Source organism: Sarcophilus harrisii, chromosome 2, assembly GCF_902635505.1.
Source record: "Sarcophilus harrisii chromosome 2, mSarHar1.11, whole genome shotgun sequence".
NCBI lineage: Eukaryota > Metazoa > Chordata > Mammalia > Dasyuromorphia > Dasyuridae > Sarcophilus > Sarcophilus harrisii.
Window position 1 is genome coordinate 470,814,485 of NC_045427.1, and position 24,469 is coordinate 470,838,953.

At 38.6% G+C, this 24,469-nt stretch overlaps 1 protein-coding gene across 2 annotated transcripts in view; it reads left to right on the plus strand.

The window, feature by feature from the left end:
• Positions 1-18,774, plus strand: part of FTO (FTO alpha-ketoglutarate dependent dioxygenase) — a 433,221-nt gene extending 414,447 nt beyond the window's left edge. For both annotated transcript variants that reach the window (XM_012553818.3, XM_031954518.1), the window contains exon 9: positions 15,403-18,774. In XM_012553818.3, coding sequence (XP_012409272.1) covers positions 15,403-15,556 — 154 coding nt within the window. In that variant the 3' untranslated portion in view covers positions 15,557-18,774. The remainder of the gene's footprint in view (positions 1-15,402) is intronic.
• Positions 18,775-24,469: the final 5,695 nt, after the last annotated feature.

Sequence of the window (24,469 nt, forward strand, 5' to 3'; positions counted from 1 at the left end):
AGCTCTAATTTTGTTTGAGTGAGTTTGCCCAGAGAAACCTAGAAAATATGCCTTCAGCTGGAATGGTGGACAATGAGAATGGGCCCTTTTTGCACACAGAAATATTACCATTTGAAACCCTGGCTCTAAGTATATTCAGGAAAAACATCTGTTTCTACTTTGCATCTTTGTTACTTTGACAGTTTTCTTAAAAGACATTAAAGATGAAAGAAGTTTTTTAAAGTTCAGTTTAAAAAAAAAAGTATAGTAATGGGCCTTTCTTTCCTTATTCAAACCACTTACAGTGCTTTAAGTACTGAAAGGGGTTAGCATCAGGAGGTAAGATGGACAACTGAAGGGGTACAGAATGAGTTCCTTCTTTCTTTTTCAATCCTCAAATGACACTTCTTTCTATAAAAGCAGGAAAACTTGTTCTTGGTTAAAAAAAAAAAAAAAAATCCCTCCTCTATGGTATGAAGGAGATCTTTTGGTTCACTGGCTACCGAACTCTGTATTGACTGAGCTGAGAATTTGCTTCCTGCTTGCTAAGATCCCCTGAGCTTTGACTAGTGGTAAGGCAAATGGAGCTAAAGGCATAGGACCATTCACTGAATGGGTTAACTAGAGTCATGACCTCTGCTCTCTGGCAAATGGTGCTTTTGCGGGAAGGTATAAAAATTTTTTAAAAAAATTCTTGACTGCAAGAGAATTTTTACAAGTAATTTATTTTGAAAATAAGTCGTATACTGAAAATCCTAAATTATCTTGTGCAAATGGTTTTAAAAGTCAGTATTTCCATATTGGAAGAAATGAAGGAAAGCATTTTTCAAAATCACTCCCCTTAAACCTGCTCTCCCTAAAATCATCTGAAATAATTTAGCAAATATATCCATTTGGGAAACTCACTGATGACACAAATATTTGCAGTGCTGTGGGAAAAAAAAATCTGTCATTGGGGAATACTCAAGAAAAATATTTCAGAGCAGAACATCATTACAACACTTTATTCAACTATATTATGTGAAAGTCTGAAAATGTCCCCTTTCCTCCCCCCCCCAAAAAAAAAAAACAAACCTAGAACTGCACATCTAAAAATGTCTAACATGACACACTTCTCTTTTAAGGTAGGTATTAATTTTCTTTCCCAAGATAGATAGTGGAAACAGGTTTCCTTGTAAGTACAGAGGATTTATCAGGATGTATATAGATGCCCTTCCAATAAAAGATTGCAGATCCTCTGCCTCAGTCCCCAAGAAACAAAACAATACTTGATTAACAATAATAAATAGTTGCCACTGATAAAGACCTTAAAGCATTTTACTCTTTGCCTCCCACCCCCATAACTCTATGAGGTATAGCTAGTATCATTATCCCTGTTTCATAGATGAGGAAATTGAAATTAGGAAAGTATAATTATTTGTCCAAAGGCATAATAATAACAATGACCATAATAATGGCTAACATTGATATAGTTTTTACTGTGTGCCAGACATTGTGCTAAATACTTTACAATTATTTCTCATTGATTCTAACAGCAACCCTAGGAAGTAGTTGAAACAGGACTCAAACCCAAACCTTGCAACTCCCTGGAGAAGTGACTACTCTACTTTTCTGAGGCAGACCTTGGCCTCCTCAAAGCATTGGTACTTTCCAAGTTCATATATAGACATAAAGAGTGATTTAAATTTATAGCCCCAAATTGTACCAAGTCATCCGATTTCCACTGAACTTATCTATTAGCTCTGCAGAGGAATCATAGTGAACCCTCAATATGAGGTGTTCCATGTGAATTTCCAGATGGCCTTGTCTGCCATACAGTTCTGAAATTCCAACTTAGCAGTCTGCAGAGAAATCCAACCTTCTAGCAGGCCCTTCACAAGGGCAGAAGGTTATATCAGCTAATCAAGTCATTGCTATGCTGTCCTGACTTACCATTGAGCCCTGGTCATTTCCCAGGTGACCTCTCTCCTGTAATGCTCAGTAAGAGCCTGACTTTCTCCATTAATAGTTTTGTTTGTGAGAACTGGAAAGGTGACTTGTAATAGAGCTCCTTCTTCCTAACTCCCCTATAATGACATTCTGCACAAGCTGATGTCCTTTGATTCAGGATGACCTTCTTAGTTTCAGGAAATCAGAAAGCATTAAGTAAGGAGCAACAGAAAGTTGGAAAATGCCACTTCTACGAAGAGTCAAGTGTGACTATTTTCTACCACCCTTACCTACCACATAGAAAGCGCACGGGCGTCTCTCTAACTAGTATAAGACTGGTAATTCTCTTCTGGAACCAAGTGTAATGATTAGGTGGCCAGAGGCATTCTTTCTGAGGTTGAGTGTATACAAGTATGATTTTTAATCCTCTGTTTGACAGATAAGAAAATTGAGCTTACTTATCCTTCCCAAGGTCATGCCATAAGCAAATGCTGATAGCTAGAGAATGAGATAACCCCAAGACAACAAAGGAAGGATACATTTGAAATGTTAAGTAACTTAAGAGAGGGACTATATAAGCCATTGTGACAGAAAACCAGGAAAAATGATAAAGATATCATGCTACAAGTGCATAGTCACCAACTTTTCCCTTAATATCTTCTAGAATAGCATTCCACCAAACTAATTTAGCCATAGCACACTTTAGGATCCACAGAATCCTTTAATAGTAGTTCAAAGAATTGGGCAATATAGTTTGAGGAACTCCCAAAATAGAAGTAGTTTAGGAACATTTTATAGAAAAATTGAGGAAATTAAGCCTACTTTCAGACCACAAAATGACAATATATATGATGAGAATATTGGTTACAGATATGCCCTGAAGAATACAGGAGCATTGACATTTTTCTTATATACCCCCTGTTCACAGGTGATGGAACCTCTATGTGATAGACATAGAGATTTGCAAAGTTACACCTAAAGCTCAAAGTAGCAGCCATGTTTGGGGACTCAGCCTGCAAATATGAATTGCAAGTTGGAGAAGTGAGTAGAGGGGGTGCTACATAAGAACTTTAGAACATTATTGTGAAGAACATTACTACCATTAGCAAATTCCCACACATGCCCTATTCACAGGTGATAGAATCTCAGAGTTCTGTAGAATATAATTGAAATATTGGCATAGGGATTGCTCTATAGGTGATAGTAGCTCATCTATTACTGTAGTCAACAGCCATGCTTGAAAGTCCAGCCTGCAAGTCTAATATAGACTTTTTTTTGCCAACTTTCTTATTCTTTGACTCTCAGAATAACAACAAATTTGTCCTATAGTCACATTATGAGAGTTTCAAGCATAACTTCAGATGGAAGTATTTAAGAATAGCTGTGTTGTCTTTTGAGCAATTTTGTTCACCTCTTATTCAGAGGCATTATAGAAGTAACATCAGAGCTTATTAGGAAGGACAGTTCAATCTTCTGAGGATCTCAGGATATAGTATCACCATTTGCTGCACACGTCTCTCTTCCCCCAACTACCTGAATATACACAGTGTCCAAAGAAAAAGAACATAAATCGGTTGTTAGTTGAATTCAAAGCCATATATCAGATGGACTAAGGAATATAGAATGTCCTCAGCATTATTTCTTCTCTTTTCTTGTTGAGTCAAAAGAAAGCAAGCATCAAAGGCATCAGTGATGATGAAATCCAGAGTCCAAGGGTGGAGTGGTTTAGTTCCACTAAAGAATTTTAGGGAGGATGTTTCTCTGTATGATATGAGTACTGTTCTCTTACCCTCATACTATGGAGCATAGAGATTTACAGTCATTTGGGGGATTTTTTTGGTTTGTTTATGGAGTTTAGTCTTTAATGGCAGAAATGAAAGAAAAATATGATGATTCAATAGGTTCAATGTTATTTTTTCTCCATGTGTGTCCATGGGAAAAAATTATCTTCACCAATACAGAACTGAAGGATCCAATTGATAAAAGGACAAAATCTTGTCTTCTACCTGGAGGGGGACTCCTGAAAAACATGATAACAATGACACATTTTGCAATTTTGACAGAACCATTCATATGAGCTTTGGCTTCAAGCAAACACTGGGAGATGTTCAATATCAATGTAGCAACCACATCCACTGATGTTTATGTTGAAATCTCATAGCAGTATGCACAGCCCCCTGACAAGGACTCATTTCATTTAGACCCTCTTCTAACTTCACCAGGACTCCCTGGGCTCTCAGATTTGGGTGGAGAAACAGCTTTTGTTTCTATGTTCCATTATCAAGATTGGTGCTAGTCTTTTCTAGGCTTTGGAAGGACCCTGATTTCTTCCCACTGTCAGGGCTGGGAGTCCCAGTGGGGAGCAGGTTTGCGGCTCCAATGCAATGTCTAGCCTGCTTCCTGGCTGGTGAGATAGGGTGTACAAGGCACATGTCTTGCTACGAGAGATTGAGAAGAGAGCCATAGTTCCTCTCACACTCAGTTCCTGGCAATAAATGGAAATTAGGGACGGACAGAGGACAGGGCTTAGGGTAGCTACAGGAGAAGACAAATACCATGGATCTCCAAGCACGGAGGAGAGCTCACTCACGACCATCAATGATGATGAGTCCTGAACAACACAGCTTCAAACCACAGTTGGCCAGACTTTTCTGGCCAACCCCAGAAGCCTAACTGTAATGTCCGGGCTAGCCTTCTGGAGGTCCTTAGGATGGGCGTTGGAATCAGCAGTATATACACCATGAGAATGGTTAGGAATAGAGTCTAGGGTCTTTATTCTGGTCCAATCTTGATCTCAGTGCAAGAGGCATGAGAGCCACCACAAGGCCGGTCAAAGATAGAATGTCTCTTTTCCAGTCCTTCTTAGCCCTTATATACCTTATTGTAATTACATCTTTACAGCATACTGATTATGTGTGAAGTTGGAGAACCATTACATCACCATACTAAGTACTAAGTATATATGTGAACTAGAGAACCATTATTTCATCAATTCCACTGAGTTAGCACCTTGTTTCAAGTATATGTTTCCAGAGTTCCAGCTATCTACACCAACATTTCTGGCCCTTCTGGCTCTCCAACCTGCCTTTCCATCCTTTATTCATATTTTTCTCTCTTCACAAACCGTATTCCAGCCCAACTTGACTTCTGTTCCCCAAAGTTTACAGTTAATTTAGCTCTCCTGTTTTGCACACAGAAAGCACTTTGTTCAGTTATTTTCAGTCATATCTGATTCTTCATGAACCCATTTGGAGTTTTCTTGCCAAAGACACTGAAGTGGTTTGCCATTTCATTTTTCCAAATCATTTTACAGATGTAGAAACTGAGGCAACCGGGATTAAGTGACTTGTCCAGACTCGTTGTAGATGTGTCTGTGGCCAGATTTGAACTTAAAAAGATAAGTCTTCCTAACTTCAAGCCTGGCACTCTATCACCACACCACTCAATTGCCCCACTAAGCATTTACTCAATGTTTTTGTTTGTATGTTTGTTTTCTAATTGAATTGAAATAACCTTCTTGTATAGCAAACAGAAGGTTGGACTGTGAATTAATTCCACACTGAAGGTCCCTTTTGAGGCATACACCATTTGTAGGCTTTGGAAGCTGATATAACAAATTGGTTTTTGCTTATTGTCACTATCATGTATAGTATTGCTTGCTGTTGTGTTAGGAGTAAATGAAATTCGATGGCTAAAAGGAGAAAGGATGGAAATAAGGAAATGAAATTGGATGGCTACAAGGAGGAAGGAAGGGAGGAAGAAAAGAAGGAAGGAAAGAAAAAAAGGAGGAAGGAAAGCATGGAGGGAGGGAAGGAGAGAAATTAGGGAGGGAGGGAGAGAGGAAGGGAGGAAAGAAAGAAGGAAAGGAAGAAAAAGATCTCTTGTAGGATTTCTCTTTTAAATTTTGTTATCTAGGAGAGAGAATTCATTGAGCCTTTTAAAAATCACTGCTATCTTTCTTTAAGTAGTTTGTTTATCTTTTTGGAGTTCAGGGCCTGTCTCCACAAACTTGATTCGTTGGATCTGGAAGTGGAATGAACCTTAGAAATGTTCTCATCCAACTCACTCATTTTCTAGATAAGGGTTGGAGAAATAATTTAACTTTACCAAGAATGGCAGAAACTGTATTTGAATCTAGACTTTCTTACTGTCTTAACATACTGTTCTTTCCATTAAACCATACTGCTGTCCTGGATAGGAAACCCATGAAGTTTGTAAAGGGTTAATTTTCTTCAAGAGTAAGTAATCCCTGCTCAATAAGTGATGCTGTGATCCTTGGTAGGGGCCTTAGTTGACAGGAGCAGAGGGGCAAGATATTCCTTGGCTGAAAGGGAGGGGGTTTGATACCCACACAGTGGGGATTTTGTTCCAGTAATTGCATCAAATTGGACCTTCTGCCATGTTGAAAGCATCGCATTAATATCACTCATTAAGTCACACGCCTATATATGTGCCCTCCCAACTGCAGAGTCACTGGCAGAATATATTTTCCCGCAAAGTGTTTGTTTTCATTGTTGTCTTTTAAAAATAATGAGCTCATTCTATTCAATTGCAAGGAAAGTTACTTTAGACTCCTTTGAAATTGTATATCTTTTGTAGAGCAAATTTCTGCAGTAGTTGCACAGCTTTGTGAGCTGGGGAATCCAACACGGCATACCTTAAAGCTTATAACTGAGCTGCCCCAGACACGGTGCATAGAATCATCCAGCCTGCTTGACCTTTATATTGTTACCTATAGGCAAGGAGAAGCCAGGCGAGTTTCAGGTGACCCTCTCATGTGACTGCAGATCAGAGGTCAGCAGCTCCTAAATGTTCAGATGTCAAGGTGGCCCATTCATCACTATTGTTATGTAACTGACAAGCCGACAAATGGACTTGTGTATAAAATTGTTCTCAGCCTTCTACCCAGTGGTCTCAAACCCCAGTGGCAGGCCATACGTTTTCACGTATTAAATGGCTCTAGTAGTAAGCCAAGCTCCTGAAGCAGGGAGGACGATCTAATGGGGCCCATCATGGGGGCCAGACTTTCAGATGGGAAAAGGAGGCAGCCTCCTATTTGGGATGATTTAGGATCACAGGATTTAGATTTGAAAGGCTTTTTAGGGGTCATTGAATCCAAGACCCACATTTTACAGGTGAGGAACCTGAGACCCAGAGAGGGAGCCTGCCTGGCTCAAAAAAAACCCAGCAGGATTCAGACTTGGGCATAAGCAACAGAGTGCTGGCATTGGAGTCAGAAGGGCATCGGTTTGAATCTCACCTCATACCCTTATTAGTTGTTTGATCCTGGACTAGCCACTTACCCTCTCTGCCTCAGTTTCTTCATCTGTAAAATGAATGGTTAGACTCAGTGACCTTTAAAATCTCTTCCAACTCTAATTATGACTCCAAATCCAGTACTCTTTCTACCCCATCACCTCCTGCTTCATTATGTAAAATCTGGGAAGTCATTTATCAAAATTTGTCATTTGTCATTCCTTAAGAACCTTCTTGAAAAAAAAAGTTCATTTTTAACCAGGTTAAGCCACTGTGATATTGGTGAGGTGGGGAGGAAGGGGGGTGGTGGTGCAAGAACATGAATATAATAATTATTTAATGCTAACCGGGATTAACTTATATGATTAATAGCACATTACTATTCTTTGTCATCCAACAGAAAGCAGAGCCTTACAGGAATGGGATATAAATGAAATAAGTTTTGATCAAAAGAATATTTTCTTCGTCTATTCTTTTAGCTAAGTATTTTATCTTATACTTGTTTTTTAAAAGTTGAGGCTTATTTGTAGAGAGCTTTCCATTTCTTCTCTCTTCTTCCTCTTCAGAAATCTCCAACTCTCTCTTCTTTCTATTCTTCATGGTGAAATGGTCCTTCTATTTGTCAAATACAACCTCTCTTCATGTACCTCAATCCCACCTTCTTCTTTAGTTCTTCACTCTATTATTTCACTCTTTCTCTATCTACTGGCTCCTTTCTTGGTGCCTACAAAAATGATGTTTCCATCATCTTTAAATGCCCTCATTTGATCCTAATATTCTCAGTAGATATATTTAGTATCTTTCCTTCCTCTATTTTAAAGGAAACTCTATTTTAAACCCTTTGCCTTCTGACTTCCTGCCTCATTATGCTTCAGAGTTACCAATGATCTTTTAATTGCCAAATCTAACGGCCTTTTCTTGGGCCTCCTTCTTGACCCTTTTCTTGGGCCTCCTTCTTGACCCCTCTGTAGCATTTGACAACATTGATCACCTATTCCTCTAGATATCTCTCCACTCTAGATTGTCACAATATTGTTCTCTCCTAGTTCCATGTCAAACTTCTCCTCCCCAGTCAACTAATTTTTCATCTATGTCACACTTACTAGCTTTGTTGTACTTTCTTTACTCATTCCTCATCTATATTATGTCCACTAACCTTGTGTGTCCTTCAAGGCTCTGTCAGGAGCATTCTTCTCTTCTCCCTCCATACTCTTTCATTTGGTAATCTCATCAACTCCCCTTAATTGTTATCTTCCGGATACAAAAGATCTTGGATCTACCGCAGTTTCTCTCCTGAAGTTCAGACCTACACCTTCACTGACCTTCAAATGTCTAAAATTGAGTGTTGTATAGACATCTCAAAGTCAACATGTCCAAACCCTCCCCTCTTCCAAACTTTTCTATTTCTGTCAAAAGTACTATAGTCCTTCTAGTCATTCAGGTTCAAAACCTATCATCTTTGACTCCTCACTCTTCACATATAAAATCTGGCACAAAATCTTTTCATTTCTACCTTCTCAGCATCTCTCATATATCCCCCTTCTCTACTAACATATTTACAGATCTAATTTGGGCTCCCATAAGTTCTCACTTGGACTATTTGTAATCATTCTGCATTTCAATTCTCTCCCTATTCTTGTCTATCTACCATTCAGCTACCAAAGTGATTTTTCTAAAACATAAGTCTTACCAAGTCACTGCCCTGCTCCAAGAGTTCTAGTCTGATAGTTATTCCATACACTTTATATTCCAGGCACACTCACCTACTTGCTATTCCTTGGGTTAAGTGGCTTGCCCAGGGTCACACAGCTAGTAAATATCTGAGGCCAAATTTGAACTCAGAAAGATGAGTCTTCCTTATCTCAAGCCCAATGTTCTATCTACTATACCACCTATCTGCTCCAATATTCAGCCTTCAGGGGTCCATTTCTATTTGAATTGGATACTACTGTTCTAAATCAACTCCCCTAAATCAACTTCTCTTGGCAGAGACTTCAAATTACTTGATCAAGGTCACAAAAGTAGACAATGGCAGAGGCAAGATTAAAAAAAAAATAGTAGTAGTGTTTTATTTTTCAAAATACATGCAAAGATAGTTTTCAACATTCATCCTTGCAAAACCTTGTGTTCCAAATTTTTCTCCTTCCATTCCCCCCATACAAGTCAATATATAGGTTAAACATGTGTAATTCTATACATGTTTCCACATTTATCATGCTGCATAAGAAAAGTCAGATCAAAAAGGGGAAAATTGGGAAAGAATAAAAGCAAGCAAACAATAACAAAAGGTGAAAATACTATGTTGTGAAAAATGTTTTTTTTCCATTGTTGAAAAGAGCCAAATATATCAGAGTTCATCATCACATAACCTTAGAAGTCATTTCCTCCCACTCACATGACTCCTTAGTGCTTTGCCAGACAGTAGACACTTAAAAATGTTTGTTGTTGGAACAATACAGTAGGTTTCTAAGTAGTTTAAAGAAGTTTAAGCAGGATACAAAAGTGAAATTCCCCATTATAAGCGATAGCCAACTTCTCCCCATATTTTATGGAGTACCCTCAAGGGTGTGTTGAAGTCAACTCCAGCCAGAACAGCTGATGGATAATTTTTCAGTGTGAGTATTGACATCTTAGAAATAGGCAAATGCTACAAATCAGGGCTTGGTTTGTTAATTTTTAGATTGTCTAGTCAAGAAAATGATGGAGAAAAATGTCAATAATGTAGATTCAACTGAAAAGAATGTCATAAATATTTTTTTCCTGAGATCCAATTGTTAAATATTTACAAGCACACCACTGGATACCTTCATTCTTTTAACTTTATTCTAATGACTTCTCAGTAGTGCTTTTCAGTTAAGGACATGTGTTTGGTTTGACTTAGGGTGGGTTTTTTTTTTTTGGTTGTTGTTTGTTTATTTAGCATCAATGCCATCATGTTCTTGAATCAGTCTACATTTCATGTGAACTGTTTTCTTGTCATTTCAATAAATGTCATTAAGCCATTACTACTGCTTCCTTATTGGTTGCAAAATTTAGGGGCAGAGAATACTCTATGGGTGTTTTTTAAATCAATGGCTCACACATTACTGTAAAACTTATTGATTAAAAACACAAAGCATAATGTTAGTCATTTAGTCTGTGGAGTGATGCAATAGAAAGAGAAATTTATCCTTTGACTCTTGCATTAACCTTTTATTGACTGCTTGCATACCCATAATTAACACACACTTTAGCTAAAGTGATTAATTTTAGCATCATGACCAGTGTCCACTAATGTAGCTGAAACCCTGATCATCGAAATGTAAGTGCAACCCTGAGGGAAATCAGCTGGTGGAGAGGAAGGTCAGGGTCTGGGAGTTATACCTGCTTGGGGAGGGACTCTGGGCAGACTCTCTGGTTGCCAGGTTAGGAGAGGCCTTTTGGTGGTTTAGTGTTATGTCACTAAGACATTAGGGTAGGACTATTCATTTAGTAATTAAGGAGCTTGGAATGGATGGATTAAGCAAAGATTTTTTCTGTTAACTGCATGGACAGGATCCAAATGTTTCTATGTTGTGGGATGGAGAGAAGTGAAGGTCTGAAAGATGGAGGTTTTCTCTTTCAGCAAGCTGGCTTAATATAGTTGAGCTGTGTCTCTTGCCAAGGGTATAACCTTAAAGCAAAATACTTAGCCTCACTGGCACTTTTTCATTATCTGCGAAGTGGGGACATTAACACTATGCACCCTGTATTCACCTGATTATCATGCACTAGTAAAACTCCTTACTAGTGAGCTATAACTTAGAAACATGAAATACTTTTTAAAAACTGAGCCAACACTTAGATTTTCCTGGGAATCTTGAATTCCAACTTTCTCTCTAGGAAAAAGAGAGAAAGCATCCCTATGGAGAATCATGAAAGTATAGAGAAATACTTTAAAGCACACTACAAATGTGAGCTATTGTTATTAAAATGCAATAAAATATGAGTTATCTTATTCAGGATCATTATCATATTTAGTTTCATTTGAGTCTTGCCAAGTACTCCAGGAAAAGGTCAGGGAATCCTGAGCACATATATGGTCACTTGCCATCTTGAAAAAGGCTTAAGTTACTTTTCAGGAGGTGTGATGATACGCAGCATTTTGAAAAGAAATGATGATGTGGTTCAGAGGGACCATATTTCAAATGGTAATAGCATCATGGTTGTTTAGAGTTAGAAAGGTTCTTAGCCTCAGAGAATGATCATTTTGGATTGGGAGACTGAGGAAGAAGAAAATAGTTAATTTGTACAGAGGTACATGGGTGAGAAGATGTGGAGCCTGAGTTTGTGCATAAGTCCTTTGTCTTGAAATCCAGTGATATTTTTCCCCAGTAGAGTATAAGCTCCTTGAAGACAGGGCTGAGTTTCCCCCTTGTTGTCTTTCTTTTTCCAGGGCTTAGTTTAGTGCCTTACACTATAATGAACATTCAGTAAATGCTTGCTGAATTGAATTGTCACTGCATGATTTCCTTGGAGGAGAAGGGGAGCAGCAGTTAGCTAGGAAAAAACTACTCACTGACTGGGATTAACAAAATTTGTAGCAGCTTCTTTAGAGAGGTCTTTTAGCTCTTTATATTTCAAATTATTTATTTTTATCTAAATGTCAATTTGGGAATTAAACTAGCTACCTAACATACACCGTGTATGTTTGTCAGGAAATTTGCTCAAGTTTTGTGTTCATTTTCATTCCCTCTCTGGACATACAATATTCAGTCCTCTAGGGATTAGTTTTGTGATTCTGGATGAGCACTGTGAGCTTCACTATCTTCATTTGTGAAATGAGGATAATAATACTTTCAGTCCTTACCTCATAGGATTGTTTTGTAGAAAGTGTTTGATTAATATTAAAACACTATGTTGAGCTTCCATTATCATTATTGTTGTTTTCATTGTTTTTGCACTTAGGGTTGCCTGTCAAGAAAACATGAGAGAAAGTAGCTAAGAACCAGTAATCACCCAACCTTTATCTCTTTCCAGATTTTTTTATGTTCCTCATCTTTCTAAGTTTTAATAGCATTGTAGTGTTGCTTGACTTTTATATACCACAATTTCTTTAGCTATCCCCTTATTATTGCACATTTAAGTTGATTCCAACTTTGAGAGGGTTTTTTGTAATTACAAATAATGCTGCTATGAAAATCTTTAAACAGAAAACTCTTTTTTTGGTTTGTTTTTAATTAACACTTTCAGGATATATTCCAAGAATAGAATTATTGGGTAATTATTGGGTAAAATTTGTAAATTTTACTGCATACTGCTAGATTGGGCTCCAAAAATTTCTCCCAAGTTATAGTGCCAACCAGCAGTAAGTGAGTGATCAAAACTTGATTAACATATTTTCTCTATTCTCCTCAATTCCATATGTTCTGGTATATGAAATCAGACAGCATCTTTTGACTTAGCAGTGGCTGTCAACCAGCATATTGAAGGCCCATTTTTTACAAATAAATGTAGCACATCAAACATAGAGTATGCTGTAGAATCTAATCAGTATCAAGAAAATTAGTGATAATTTCCTTGTCATTAAAGGAACTCATGAGTGAGACCTGAAAGTTCAGAGATGTGATACTTAAGAAAAGAAAATCCCAAAACAAGACACAAAAGAGGTCCCTCTCCTGGTTCAAATAAAAAAAGTGAGACAAATGACCCCATCCTAGGATTGCCATAGAGAGCAAAATATAAGCTTTATAAGGATCTAAGTCACAGTGAACATGCTAGTCCTTTGGAATCATTTCTCTTCTCTGGGAAGAGCAGAGGAGAAATCACCGAAGCTATTTTTCTTTATCCCCAAGTCTGGAGCAGGCTTGATAATTCTGTTTTAAGGGACAGAAATTCCCAGATGCCCAAGATGCAAATGCCAAATACCAACCTTCAAATACAAAGCCAAATTCAATGGAAGACAACTGTGGAACATGAAATAAGAAGGAAGAAAGAACTGCTGTTAAGTATACCTCTACTGCAGACTTTAATTCTTCTGATGCATTCTTAAAATGAAGGGGGAAAAAAACCAAACCAGTTTATATTTGATATTCAAAGTGAGAATGCATTTTTAATTGACTTTTACAAGCTTCATAATATTCTTAGTGGATCTTCACTATTACAGCTCTTCAATCTGCCAGCCAAAATAATGTGTACATGGTTAATTTATCCACTTTTAGATTGAAATGCTTAATTTGGAATATTTTACCCTCCCCAGCAAATTGAGCATAGTGTTTGCTACTGAGACAGAAATAAAGCATGATTTGAAAGCCTTGCTGAGTTCTGTTGTAATTAGTTGCAGCTTCCCTTGAATATTAATTTTTCCTCATGTTCCTTTCATGTAATTTAGAAAATGTCTTTGGAACAATGATGAGACAATCAGCTAAGCACCTCTCAGAACTCAGACAGCAAGCTGCATTTTCTGAAACACCTATTATAGAGCAGTCTGCAAAACAAATCCTGTTCTTCTGTACAGTGTGGCTTATCAATGCAAACAGTTTAATATTTATGCTAAGAGGATTGTCAAAAGTAGCTTCTGTTGCTTTAATTCTTGTTTTAAATAAATAATGAGAACATTTAAACACATTACTCTTCTCGGGGCCCCTGAGGTCAGCTAATCTTATTATTTATGAAGTGATGTGCTACATAATAGTACTTAGTGCATGTTAACAGATGCTATTATCAGGGCCTGATGCGGAGAGCTGAAGATATATTGGAATGTTACGTGTTAATACTGTCCTTGTGCTGTAATGTACGATGGATGGAGTGCACAAGATGCTGGTGTGGCAATTAACCACCCGCAAAAATAGGTGTAAAGTTGAAGTATATTTTCCCATGGGGTCCCCGTGCTATTAATAATTCCCCAGAGAAGAAGGCATCTTTCCACTGCAGCAGTCTTCAAAATGGGGCCAAGATGTTATGTACTTTGATCTCTTTATAGTCCATCCTACATGGCCAGAAGTCAAATAATGTTGGCTGTGACCACTTGCTTATTGATTGAGAGAGAGAAAAAAAAGGGCAAGGGGGGGGGGGGGAAGAGATGGAATTTTACATGACTTATTCAGATGGACTCCCAAGATCCACATTTCTGTCACTACACTGAATGGGGAAGGCTGAGAGAATGGTCCATTTCTGTCTCTTACTAGCATTGCTTTGACTCTTATATTTACTGAATGTTGTACTTTTATAAATGAATTCTCTGGCTCCTGCTGATCTCCATCTTTCCCCTAAAACAGTAATACTAATATCATCGAACATTTATTTAGGGTTTTTTTTTTTTAAAGCATTTCAGAGCATTTTACTACCTAATATTTTATTCACTCCTTGCTATAACTTCATGAGATAGATAGAACAAAATCCTCATACCCCATTTTATAGATGAGAGCAGCTAAAGCTACTGGATATTCCCAGGTTGTCTATAATCTTCTCTTTGTGTGACAGGAGTCTGCCAAGGTGTAGTGATGTTGTCCCAACTTTTCTCCCGCAAGTGTGTAATTTGGTTGCATATGATAATTAAGTCCTCTAGTATTGATGAATAATCCATTTAATAAAAATTGTGATTTAAGTGTTTTCTCTAGGGACTAACTCTTCGCTAGCCTCTTAATTTAATTTTGTTGAAGTTTTCCCCACCTATTCATCAGTGGAAATGATTATTAACCTCTATTTGCATACATCCTTATAAAATGATCTCTCCTTGGAGTGCCTTTTTCAGAGCGAGGCAGAAGGATACATGTGCAAATCTCTAGAATCTACAAAGTCAATCCCGATCTGTTATATTGTTTAATCTATCCTTGGACCCTTAGTGCAGTAAATTTAGTTTAATCTTTCTCAGTAATCTAGTAATATGTTGAAATCCCACAAACATTTAAATCTGATAATGGTTTAATCACACACTTTAAATAACAGTTGAGATAATGAAAAAATAATTCACTATAATAAAAAAAAGGCGGGGGAACTAAATATGCTTTGTGATTGGCTTTCTGGGACATCCCTACAGATAACACAAATCTGGATGATGAAAAGGAAGGACTATCACTGCAAGTGAACAATTCTTCTTAATCACAGACCAACTTCCCTCCTGCATAGGAAACAATTACTTCATTTTTCATGTTCTTCCTCCTCATTGATTAGTATTTTAGGAACATTTAGATTGTAATCATTCTCTTAGGGTCCCCTGGGTTTGAATTTTCAGGGTATTGTTTTCCATGGATAAATAACAACCTGCTTTTATTCTTCTAGATGCCAATCCCGAATCGCTCAAAATTTACCAGAGGAACAGAGACCAATATGTTGGCCGTATTGGGAAGATGATGATCCTGAGATGCCATTGCCATTTAATCTTAGCAACATCATTTTGGAACTCCAAGGTCAGCTCTTGAAAACAAAGCCTTAGGGGAGAACACTGCCATTTTGGTTGAAACCATGTTTTCAGAAGAAATACCTTTTAACAAAGGAAATACTTCAGCTATAGAATCCAGAGTCTGCCATGACTCGGGCAAAGACACCAATGAAAAGTGTAAAGATCCCAGCTGACCACCTACTCACTGGATTTTGAGAACCATCTACCTTGTAATAGCAAAAGGGTGGGGCTCCCAAATATAAGAGCTCTGAACTGAGACTGTGTTGTGGTCTTCTTGGCTAGGGATAAATCCGGGGCTCTTCCCCTATGTGGATCCAGGCTGGCTGTTTTCCAACATGTGTATAAGATGCTTAATCACAAAAAGCTGTAGGGCATTGCAAAGGACAGAGACCCTACTTGCAGCAAAACTTAGCATATTCCACTCCTTCTTCTAATCTACCACTGACACGGGCACAGATGTGCCCAGTCTGAAGAGAGGCTGAAAGAGGAGTCAAAAACCTTCAGCATCTCCCTTTTATCTCTTTAACAGATGAAATGCAAAATCAGTTTGGTATTTAAAGTTTTCTACCGTCTGGATTTCTAGTATTATTTTGTGCTACTCCCCCGAATGCACTCTTCATTCTAGTCATATGGGAACATATGTGTGTGTTTGCATGAGGACACATGCACACTTGTACATGCATGTGCCGTGTGTGTTTCTACTTGCAGTTCTCTGTACATACATTCCTTTTTCCCCTCCTTGTTTTTCATCCTCCACCTCTACCTTTTAGAATCCATTCACAGTGCAATGAAGCTTTCCCTTTAACTTTTTCCTTCATCATTAGCATCTTGGAATTATTTCATATTACTCTATAGATACTTTGCATATATTTACCCAAATACATATTGAGTGTAAGCTCATTGAGGGCAGGTACTTTTTTTTTTGTCTTTTTTTCTCCAGCACCCAATATGATACTTCCCATCCAGAGGGTATTTATAAATATTTCCTGAATTTGAAGTCAAAGAAGCTCTCATCACTATAGAACTTGCCTCTCTAAAATATACAGGAAGCTAATGTGCATGTTTGGTTTTGCTGTTAAACTATCTTTTTCTCCTTAGCCTCCTTAGTTATTGATACCTATTGAAAAAAGCAAAAGAAAAATAAATCAAGTAATTTTTAAATCTGATAAATATAGGGAAAAGATTCAGGAAGCCTGTTTTTTTTTTTTTTTTTCTAATTCTGCTTAGTTTAGAGAGTTATTTCCTATAAAACCTTTGCAATAAGGACACAGGATTAAGAGAAAGGAAGTTAAGAAGCAGGCCACATGCCAGATGAGTAAGTTGTGTTTTAAAAAAGGTTTGGGTATTAGTAATGGTGAGGTAGCAACGAATTCCTAGGATGAGACAATGCACCGTAATAATCTTAGTTTAGAGGTATGGACTAAGCATTCCCAATGGTCCCTGTCTTTGTCACTATGGCAAAACAAAGGGAAGAGAAAGTTCCTGCCTTTGAGAAATTCTTGTAGTCTATTGGGGAAGACAGAACACCTGTCTTTAGAGAATCTCTTAGTCTGATAGAACATGTTTCCTATTCTATCATGCACCTTCTCCACTCTAGCTGTAGTTTCCATTTTCTAGGTTTTACCAATCTAATGGGGAAAACCATTCTTATTTTTAGGGAGTTTATAATCTAGTTAGGGCAGATGTAATATAGATAAGAAAGTAAACTTAAGAATGCTTAAAAACAATTATATGTGATCTTAGTATAAGCTAAGTCCGTAGAAGGTAAAATACAGAATTAAAGTGAGGACAGAATGGAATAGGGTTAATTCAAGTATACTTTCTGAAGTAGGCAAATTTTTATTTATAATTTGAAGGATGCATAAAGGTTATGAAATGATGGCAAAAGTTGTATAGCATTGTTATAGCATTCCATTTACTCAGCTCCAACTGTTGTTCTTCCCATCATTCCCTCCTTGAAAGAAACCTGTGTTTGACTATGACTAACGGGGACAAAATTAAGACTTGGAATATTATAGTCAACATCGTGGGTCAAACTGCCAAGAGATCCAAACAGGGGATCACAATAATCCATGCTTAGTATTCAGCAGGTCAGCAGTTGAGCAGGGATCATTGTGTCTCTCTGTCTTTTGTGTGTTCCTTGAGCCAGGTATCTTACTTAACTGCTTCAATCTGCATAACTTTTTTCTTCTTGTTGCTCCTCTCCTCCTCAGGATATATTTTCATCTGGTCCATGTGCTTATTTCATCCTCTGGGCTTGATGACCAAAGTAAGCTTCACTTATAACAAAGGCTAAAAAGAAGAAAAATAAATTAAACAAAACTAATCCATCATTCCCATCTAACATCACATGAAATATTCTATATCTATAGTCCTCTTCTCTCTATTTAAAAGAGGAAAGTACTTTTGCATCTCATTTCTTCCCCAGGGCCAAGGTTGGTCACTATAATTACACAACAATTTCATTTTATTCTTTCCAGTTAAATTATTATAGTTATTGTTTATTTCATATTCTTACTCTTGTTTAGTTCATCCCACATCAGTTCATAGAATGCATCTGAATTCTTCATAGTCATCATTATATATCCATTGGGATCATGAGAGACACTATGGCATTGTGCTTAAAGTACAAGAATCATGTTCGTAACCTTCTTCTACACATAATACTAGCTTTGTGACTTGAGCAAATAATCTAACTTCTCTTGACCTTGGTTTCCTTGTGTGTAAAATGAGGAAATTGGATTAAATTACATCTAAAGTCTTTTCCAGCTCTAAATCTATGATTTTATGTACCATAATTTGTTTAGCCCAAGACCTTTCAAAAACCTTAGTATTAAAATACCCCACATGTCTCCTTCTACTCCATGCACATGCACACACACACACACACACACACACACACACACACACACTTTTCTATTACCTTTGCTTCTTTTAATGGCCCTTCCAGGCCTGGAGTTCTCCTATGCTGCCCAAGAATTATTTACATTTTTAAAAGAAAATAGTTCTCAAGGGAATGAGCAGTAGAATTTCAAACATCAGTGGCAGACCAGTAAAAAATAATAGGGGATAGTAGCGGGCAGATGGGCACCTCGCATCACACCTTCTGGGTAGGTACCTGCCACTTCCTGGCCTTATCTAAGGCTTACAATGAAGCCAAAATGTCTCTGGCCCTGAACAACATCCAATCGATATTTGCTTTCTTAGGATCATAGAATTTAGATCTGGAAAGGATTGTAAAAGTCATGTGGGATCATAGGATTTAAAACTGGAAGAGACCTTAGAAATTATCTAGTCTGACCTCCATCTCATTTTATATATGAGAGATCTGAGGCCCAGATAGGATTAAGTGATTTGTCCAAGGTCACACAGACAAGTAGCAATGCCAGAATTTGAATCAAAGCCCTGGCTTGGAATCAGGTGGTCTTTCTACCATGCTAATATCCCAATCCACTATACCCACCTCCTGTCATGGGTTTTTCTGGTGATAAAGGGGTGAGGGTCCAGCCCAGCATGGCCTGTGACTCAGTTTGAGGAATGGACTTCCAAAACTCAGAGGAAAATGCTCTCCATCCCTAATGGAATCCTGCTATCCTGGGAAGAGCACACCATTCAGAAGACCCTGTTTAATAAATACCCTGGGTTCAGTGGGGGCCGAGAGTGTTTTGATTTTGGGTGAATTTCAAGGGAAGATGGCTTTTGAATGCTGCATTGTTCTTTCCCCCTCCCTTGGTTAAGGCTGATTTACCAGTGGGCAACTGCTTACTTTTGGCTCAGTGCCACTCTAAATGCTGTTTATATTGGAGACCTCTGAGGCAAGCGAGGGGAAGACAAGGGTATTCTGATTTGAAAAGGCAATTCTCATCCAAACAGATTCATCTGGAGAGCAGCAATATGGATTAAAATGGGATGGAGTGGTAATGCAGTTGATGCAGTTTGCCATTGTTACTTTGTGATTAAATGGTATTTTTAATTAAGTTTCATTGGGAGCCATAGGTATGGCAGTGCTGAAATCAATTTGACAACCATAAAGGGGAGGGAAGGCTCACCAGTAAGCACTGCTGCACAGATTGTTGTGGAAGTGAGCAGCCCAGCTTTAAAAGGTTGGAGAGAAGGGAGTTGGAGGGGGGGAGATGGAATTGGTGGGGGAAGAGGGACAGAGAACTGGCAGATAATTACTTCCTGCAGGACTGCAAGGGCACTGAATTGTGCTGTGGTGTTGGAAAGGCAGATTTCAGTAATTGTCAGGGAAACAAATCCACCCCACCACATTCAGGTCTCCAGCGTACCTGAGAGACCTTGCTATTTCAAAGTTAGCCATGAACTCGAAGGAAGTATCAGAAAGCTCTGCTTCTCATTTTTCTCATATTAACAAGGAGAAAATGTGATTACACAGCAAAGCTGACTGGGAATCTCTAGCCTAGAAGGGCCCTGTTAGACAAGGGAATCTAGTCTATCCCTGTGCTTTTAGTCCAATTGTTCTCCCATCCCATTCATTAACAAATAGCAACAAAGCATAACAGATGGAATGTTTATCTTACAATAAGAAAAACCTGGGTTCAAGTCCTGACTCATATTTGTTAGTTGTGGAATCATGGGCAAGTCTCTTAAACGCTAATTCTTTGGTTGTCTCATCTCTAAAGTCGTGATAATATAAATTTTCCTCCAAGGGTTGTTTATGAGATGCGAATGAGATAGTGGGTGTAAAGAACTTGTAGTCTTGTTATTGTATAAATGTCAGTTATTATTATTAATATTTCCAGAGGAGATTTCTATTCTCATTCCTCCACTATCTCTAACCAGTCATTCACAGTTTTTGTTTATAATAGCTAGGACTTTGAGGTTTCAAGCACATTACAAATGTCTCGTTTTTATCCTGGCAAGAATATTGGGGTTCACAGAAAGGAAGTGGTTAGTCTGAGATCATTATAACTGGTTCGTGGCAGATCTAAGACTTAAACTCTGCCCTTCTGATTCTGTTCTACTCGATTGCCTTTAAATGCTGATTTCTCCATTTTACTGATGAGAAAACAGGCAAATGGACATTAAATTACTTAGCTAGAATTATGCAGCAAGTGTCTAAGGCTGGATTTGAACTTGGGTTTTCAAAGTGCCCCTGCCTCGCAATTTTCAATGGAAATGGCACTACTAGGATCCCAACCCCAAAATGATGAGCATGTCTAATACTTAAGGCTTTATCACCAGAAAGGAGCTTAGTGATCATCTGGCCCAAACCCCTCATTTTACATACAGGGAAACTGGGGAATTATTTCTCTAGGGCATCAGATTGGAGATTTAAACCCTGCTCTTCTGACTCTGTGCTACCATGATGCCTTTAAATGCTAATTTTCCACCGAAGAATAGACCAAAAGTAATCATGGCATGTTGGAGGCAGGGGGATGGCATTTTTTCATTAAGGAGATCCTTCAGGAATGATCCTTTGCCTACTGCCATTAACATGGCGGGACTAGGTCACCTACGGCTATTTGGGATTTGCTACAAAAACAATTTCTTAGCATCACTCTCTAATGGATGCTCTGTGTACAACAATTGTTTATTGACTTGAAGTGTCTAAGTACCAGGGTCAGTCTGTTTCAGGGGGAGGGCAGCATTAATTAACTCCCAGCATTAGATTCAGTGATGCTTTTCCAACAACGTGGTTCATGACTTTGCTTGCATTTACTTTTCATCAGTCCTGAAAGAATTGAGGTAAAATAGTTCCCATGCACGTGTGTGTCAAGCTAAATGGATAACAGGAGATACAGATCTGTTTGCCTGTCTGCACTTGCCTTTAGACAATATTCATCAATTTTACAAAAGCCACTGACTAAACATGGCACCAATACAAATGAAGGGCTCCAAGCACAGGGGCTTTAGCTTTGTTTTTAATCTGGTGCCGAGCGGGCTTTCTGCTGATAGATGGGAAGTGGGGGGTGTGGAACGCTATTGTACCACATGGCTGGGGAGAATAGGTCAAGGTCATTCTGTAGGATATTCAGGAGCAGCTTGCTGGGCCTGTGCCATATGTATTCAGAACAATTCCAGTGTGCTCCATTAGTTATCTGTAGGCATTCAACCAGCTTTTTTCTCATTGCTAAGGATTAAATAAAATCAAGAGCACAGCTCATCATGCCCTTGCTATCCCTAGCTTCAAAGACTGGTCTCTTGTACTTGACAAGCAGAGAGGAATACCTGCAACCTGGACATACCCATGCCATGTATTTCCCACTGGAAAATCCCCATTCTGGGCAATGAACAGCCAGCCACTTATCACGTTATCCCTCTTTATTCTTGACAGACAATAGTTTCTATTTTCATAGGTAATGAACAGGATTTAAGTTGCAAGATTCTCTCCTTTTTTCTCTCTCTCTCCTTTTCTTCCAGTCAGACCAGGCCTTCTAGACCCTTGGGCCCACACAATAGATGTGAGGAAGTATGATGGCTAGCATTTATGTAGTGCTTATGAAGGTACTATTGTTATTCCCATTTTACAGAGGAGGAAAATCAGGTTGAAATGAGTTAAATGATTTGCTCAGGGTTGCACAGCTAGTAGGCACCTAGGGAACATATAACCAAGAAAAAGTGAAACAAAAACACTTTCAGCATGATGCAAGGGAAGAAGACAGGTTGCAATGCCCAACCTGGTCACTGGCTGGCTACCTGTGTGACCGTGCCCATAGGGGAACCTCTGGGGACTTTAGCTCCCTCATCTAATAAATGAGAGAATTGTATTGGAAAACCTGAGACCTCCTCCATCTCTAAAACTATGAGCCAATAATCTCAAATGATGTTCAAAAATACATTCTAAGAACAACTTTCAGGATTCCCCCCCCCCATTCACATATACTCTCTGCAAAATAGCCCTTTAGAGCCTTTATAAATAATCTCACATGTAAAAACTAGATAAAGACTGATTTTTTTTTCTATTTCTCCCCCCCCCACTTTTTTTTTTTTTAAGCAAAAGTATCCTCTTTGCACTTTGGAGGAGATAAGCTCATCTACAGCCCACAGCTTCCTGAGAATTGAGCTGATTCCTTAGAATAGCATTACTAAGGCAAATGCTACCGCATTCAGTTGACACAAGAAACTGTTCCTTATTTTTTCTCCCTAAGTCTTCACTCACCTCCCCAGCATGATCTCAGGCTGATTAGCTGTCTTGATTAGAAATGGAAAAGAATTGAGTCAGGTGTATAGGATTCCCATTGTCCTCTCCCAGGCTGCTCCCAGGCCCAGGTCAGACCCAGAGCTATTATCACGAACATGTGAACAATCAAGCCTTGTTTACCATGAACGTTCAGTTTTCTTTTCTTAAAATCAAAACAGAGCTTGGTAGGCAGTGCCTCTCGTCCAGGGGCCTTGATCAATGGAACGATCTGTCAGAAGCCATTAGAGCCCCTATTAACTTGAATGCATTCAAAGCTAAACTATTGGATCATTTAAAGGGCTGCAATGATTGTTTTTAATATACTATACATTGATTTCTCCCCACGAGCAGCAGCATAACTTTGAAACTAAGTGTGTATGACTGAGGCTCCATTTGCTGTCTCCAGTCCTGTAGGAGAAGCATGGTTTCACTTCGACCAGAAATGTCTGTGTATGGTTTTAAAGAGATGCAGATCCTGGGAGATTTCCCAAGGTTTAGTGTGAGTGTACGTGTGTATGTTTAACATCTCTAGACTTTCTCCCATTTTCTTTGTGTCCATACATGGAGCAATGCGTGTAAAATAAGGGAGGCATCTCTGCCAAGTACCTCAGCTGAAGGACTGGAGAGAAATTTTTCTGAAAGCTTGAAGCCCAACAGAGGACAAAGCTGAAGTGAGTTTGACAGCCTTGGGTTAGCAAGATTCCCTTCTGCCTGGTGCAAGGCAACGGGACCACAGGGCCCTCCCAGATGGAGGAACTTCAGCCCTCTTAGGTGGGCCTAGAGCCGGAGCAGCTAATGGGGGGCTTGTCAAAGTGAAAGCACTTCTGGAAGAGGTGGTGGGGGAAACTGGTCAGCTGTTAACACCTGCCTGCCACGAGTCCTCTCAAGGTAGCCTTGGGCATCTCTCGCCTTCTGAACATCCTCAGCCCAAACTGACCAAAGCCCAAGCCTTGAGTTTCCTTTGCCTATTCTCTTATTTCAGGATCTGCAAAATAAATGAGATTTAAACAAAGAAAGACACAAGAGGAAAAAAAAGCAAAAGATGCTTATATAGTGCAAAGAGAAGTTTCTATATGGCATCTCTCTCACTATAATCTCCTTTTCTGGAAGCCAAGCAGAGAGGGGCACATGTCATCAGTCTCCCCACTTTACATAAGGAGAAATTGATCACTCTTCCAAGCCTCATAGTTAGAGATGCAAAGGGTCTTAGAGGTCATTGAGTCCAACTCCTTATTTTACAACTTAGAAAATGAAGACTCAGGCCATGTAAGTGATCTGCTCAATGTCAAATTAGTTAGAATGACACGGAGAGAAACTAGCTCTTCCAGACTACATGTCTACATTTTATCCTGCTCAGAGCAGGACAATGACTTGCCTAAGGTCACTACTAGAAATCTAATTTCAAATCACTTGTGTGGCTTGAAAACTAGAAGCTGAACCACACAAATCACAATGTGACTTGTTTACTGCTTCTCCTAAAGCCTATTTAAACTAAGAGCATTAGGAGCAAGGACTAGTCATCCATCTACCTGGTTCCTGACTGGAGAAAACAAATCTAGTCAGTCTAAAATGCAGTCTGGGGGCTGTGAATTGTTTTGGTTTTTTAATTGATAGTGAATCAGTAAGAATACAGGTATTAGTATCTGAGATCTAGAATATTAAAAGCTAAGGGGTCAAAATCACTACTTATTCAAGATAGAAATAGATACAAGTTAAAAATATGCAAACATTAGTAGCAAGGCTAAAACCGCAAAGATACTGCTTAGATCCTTCTATTTTATATGCCAGAGCAAAGATTCAGA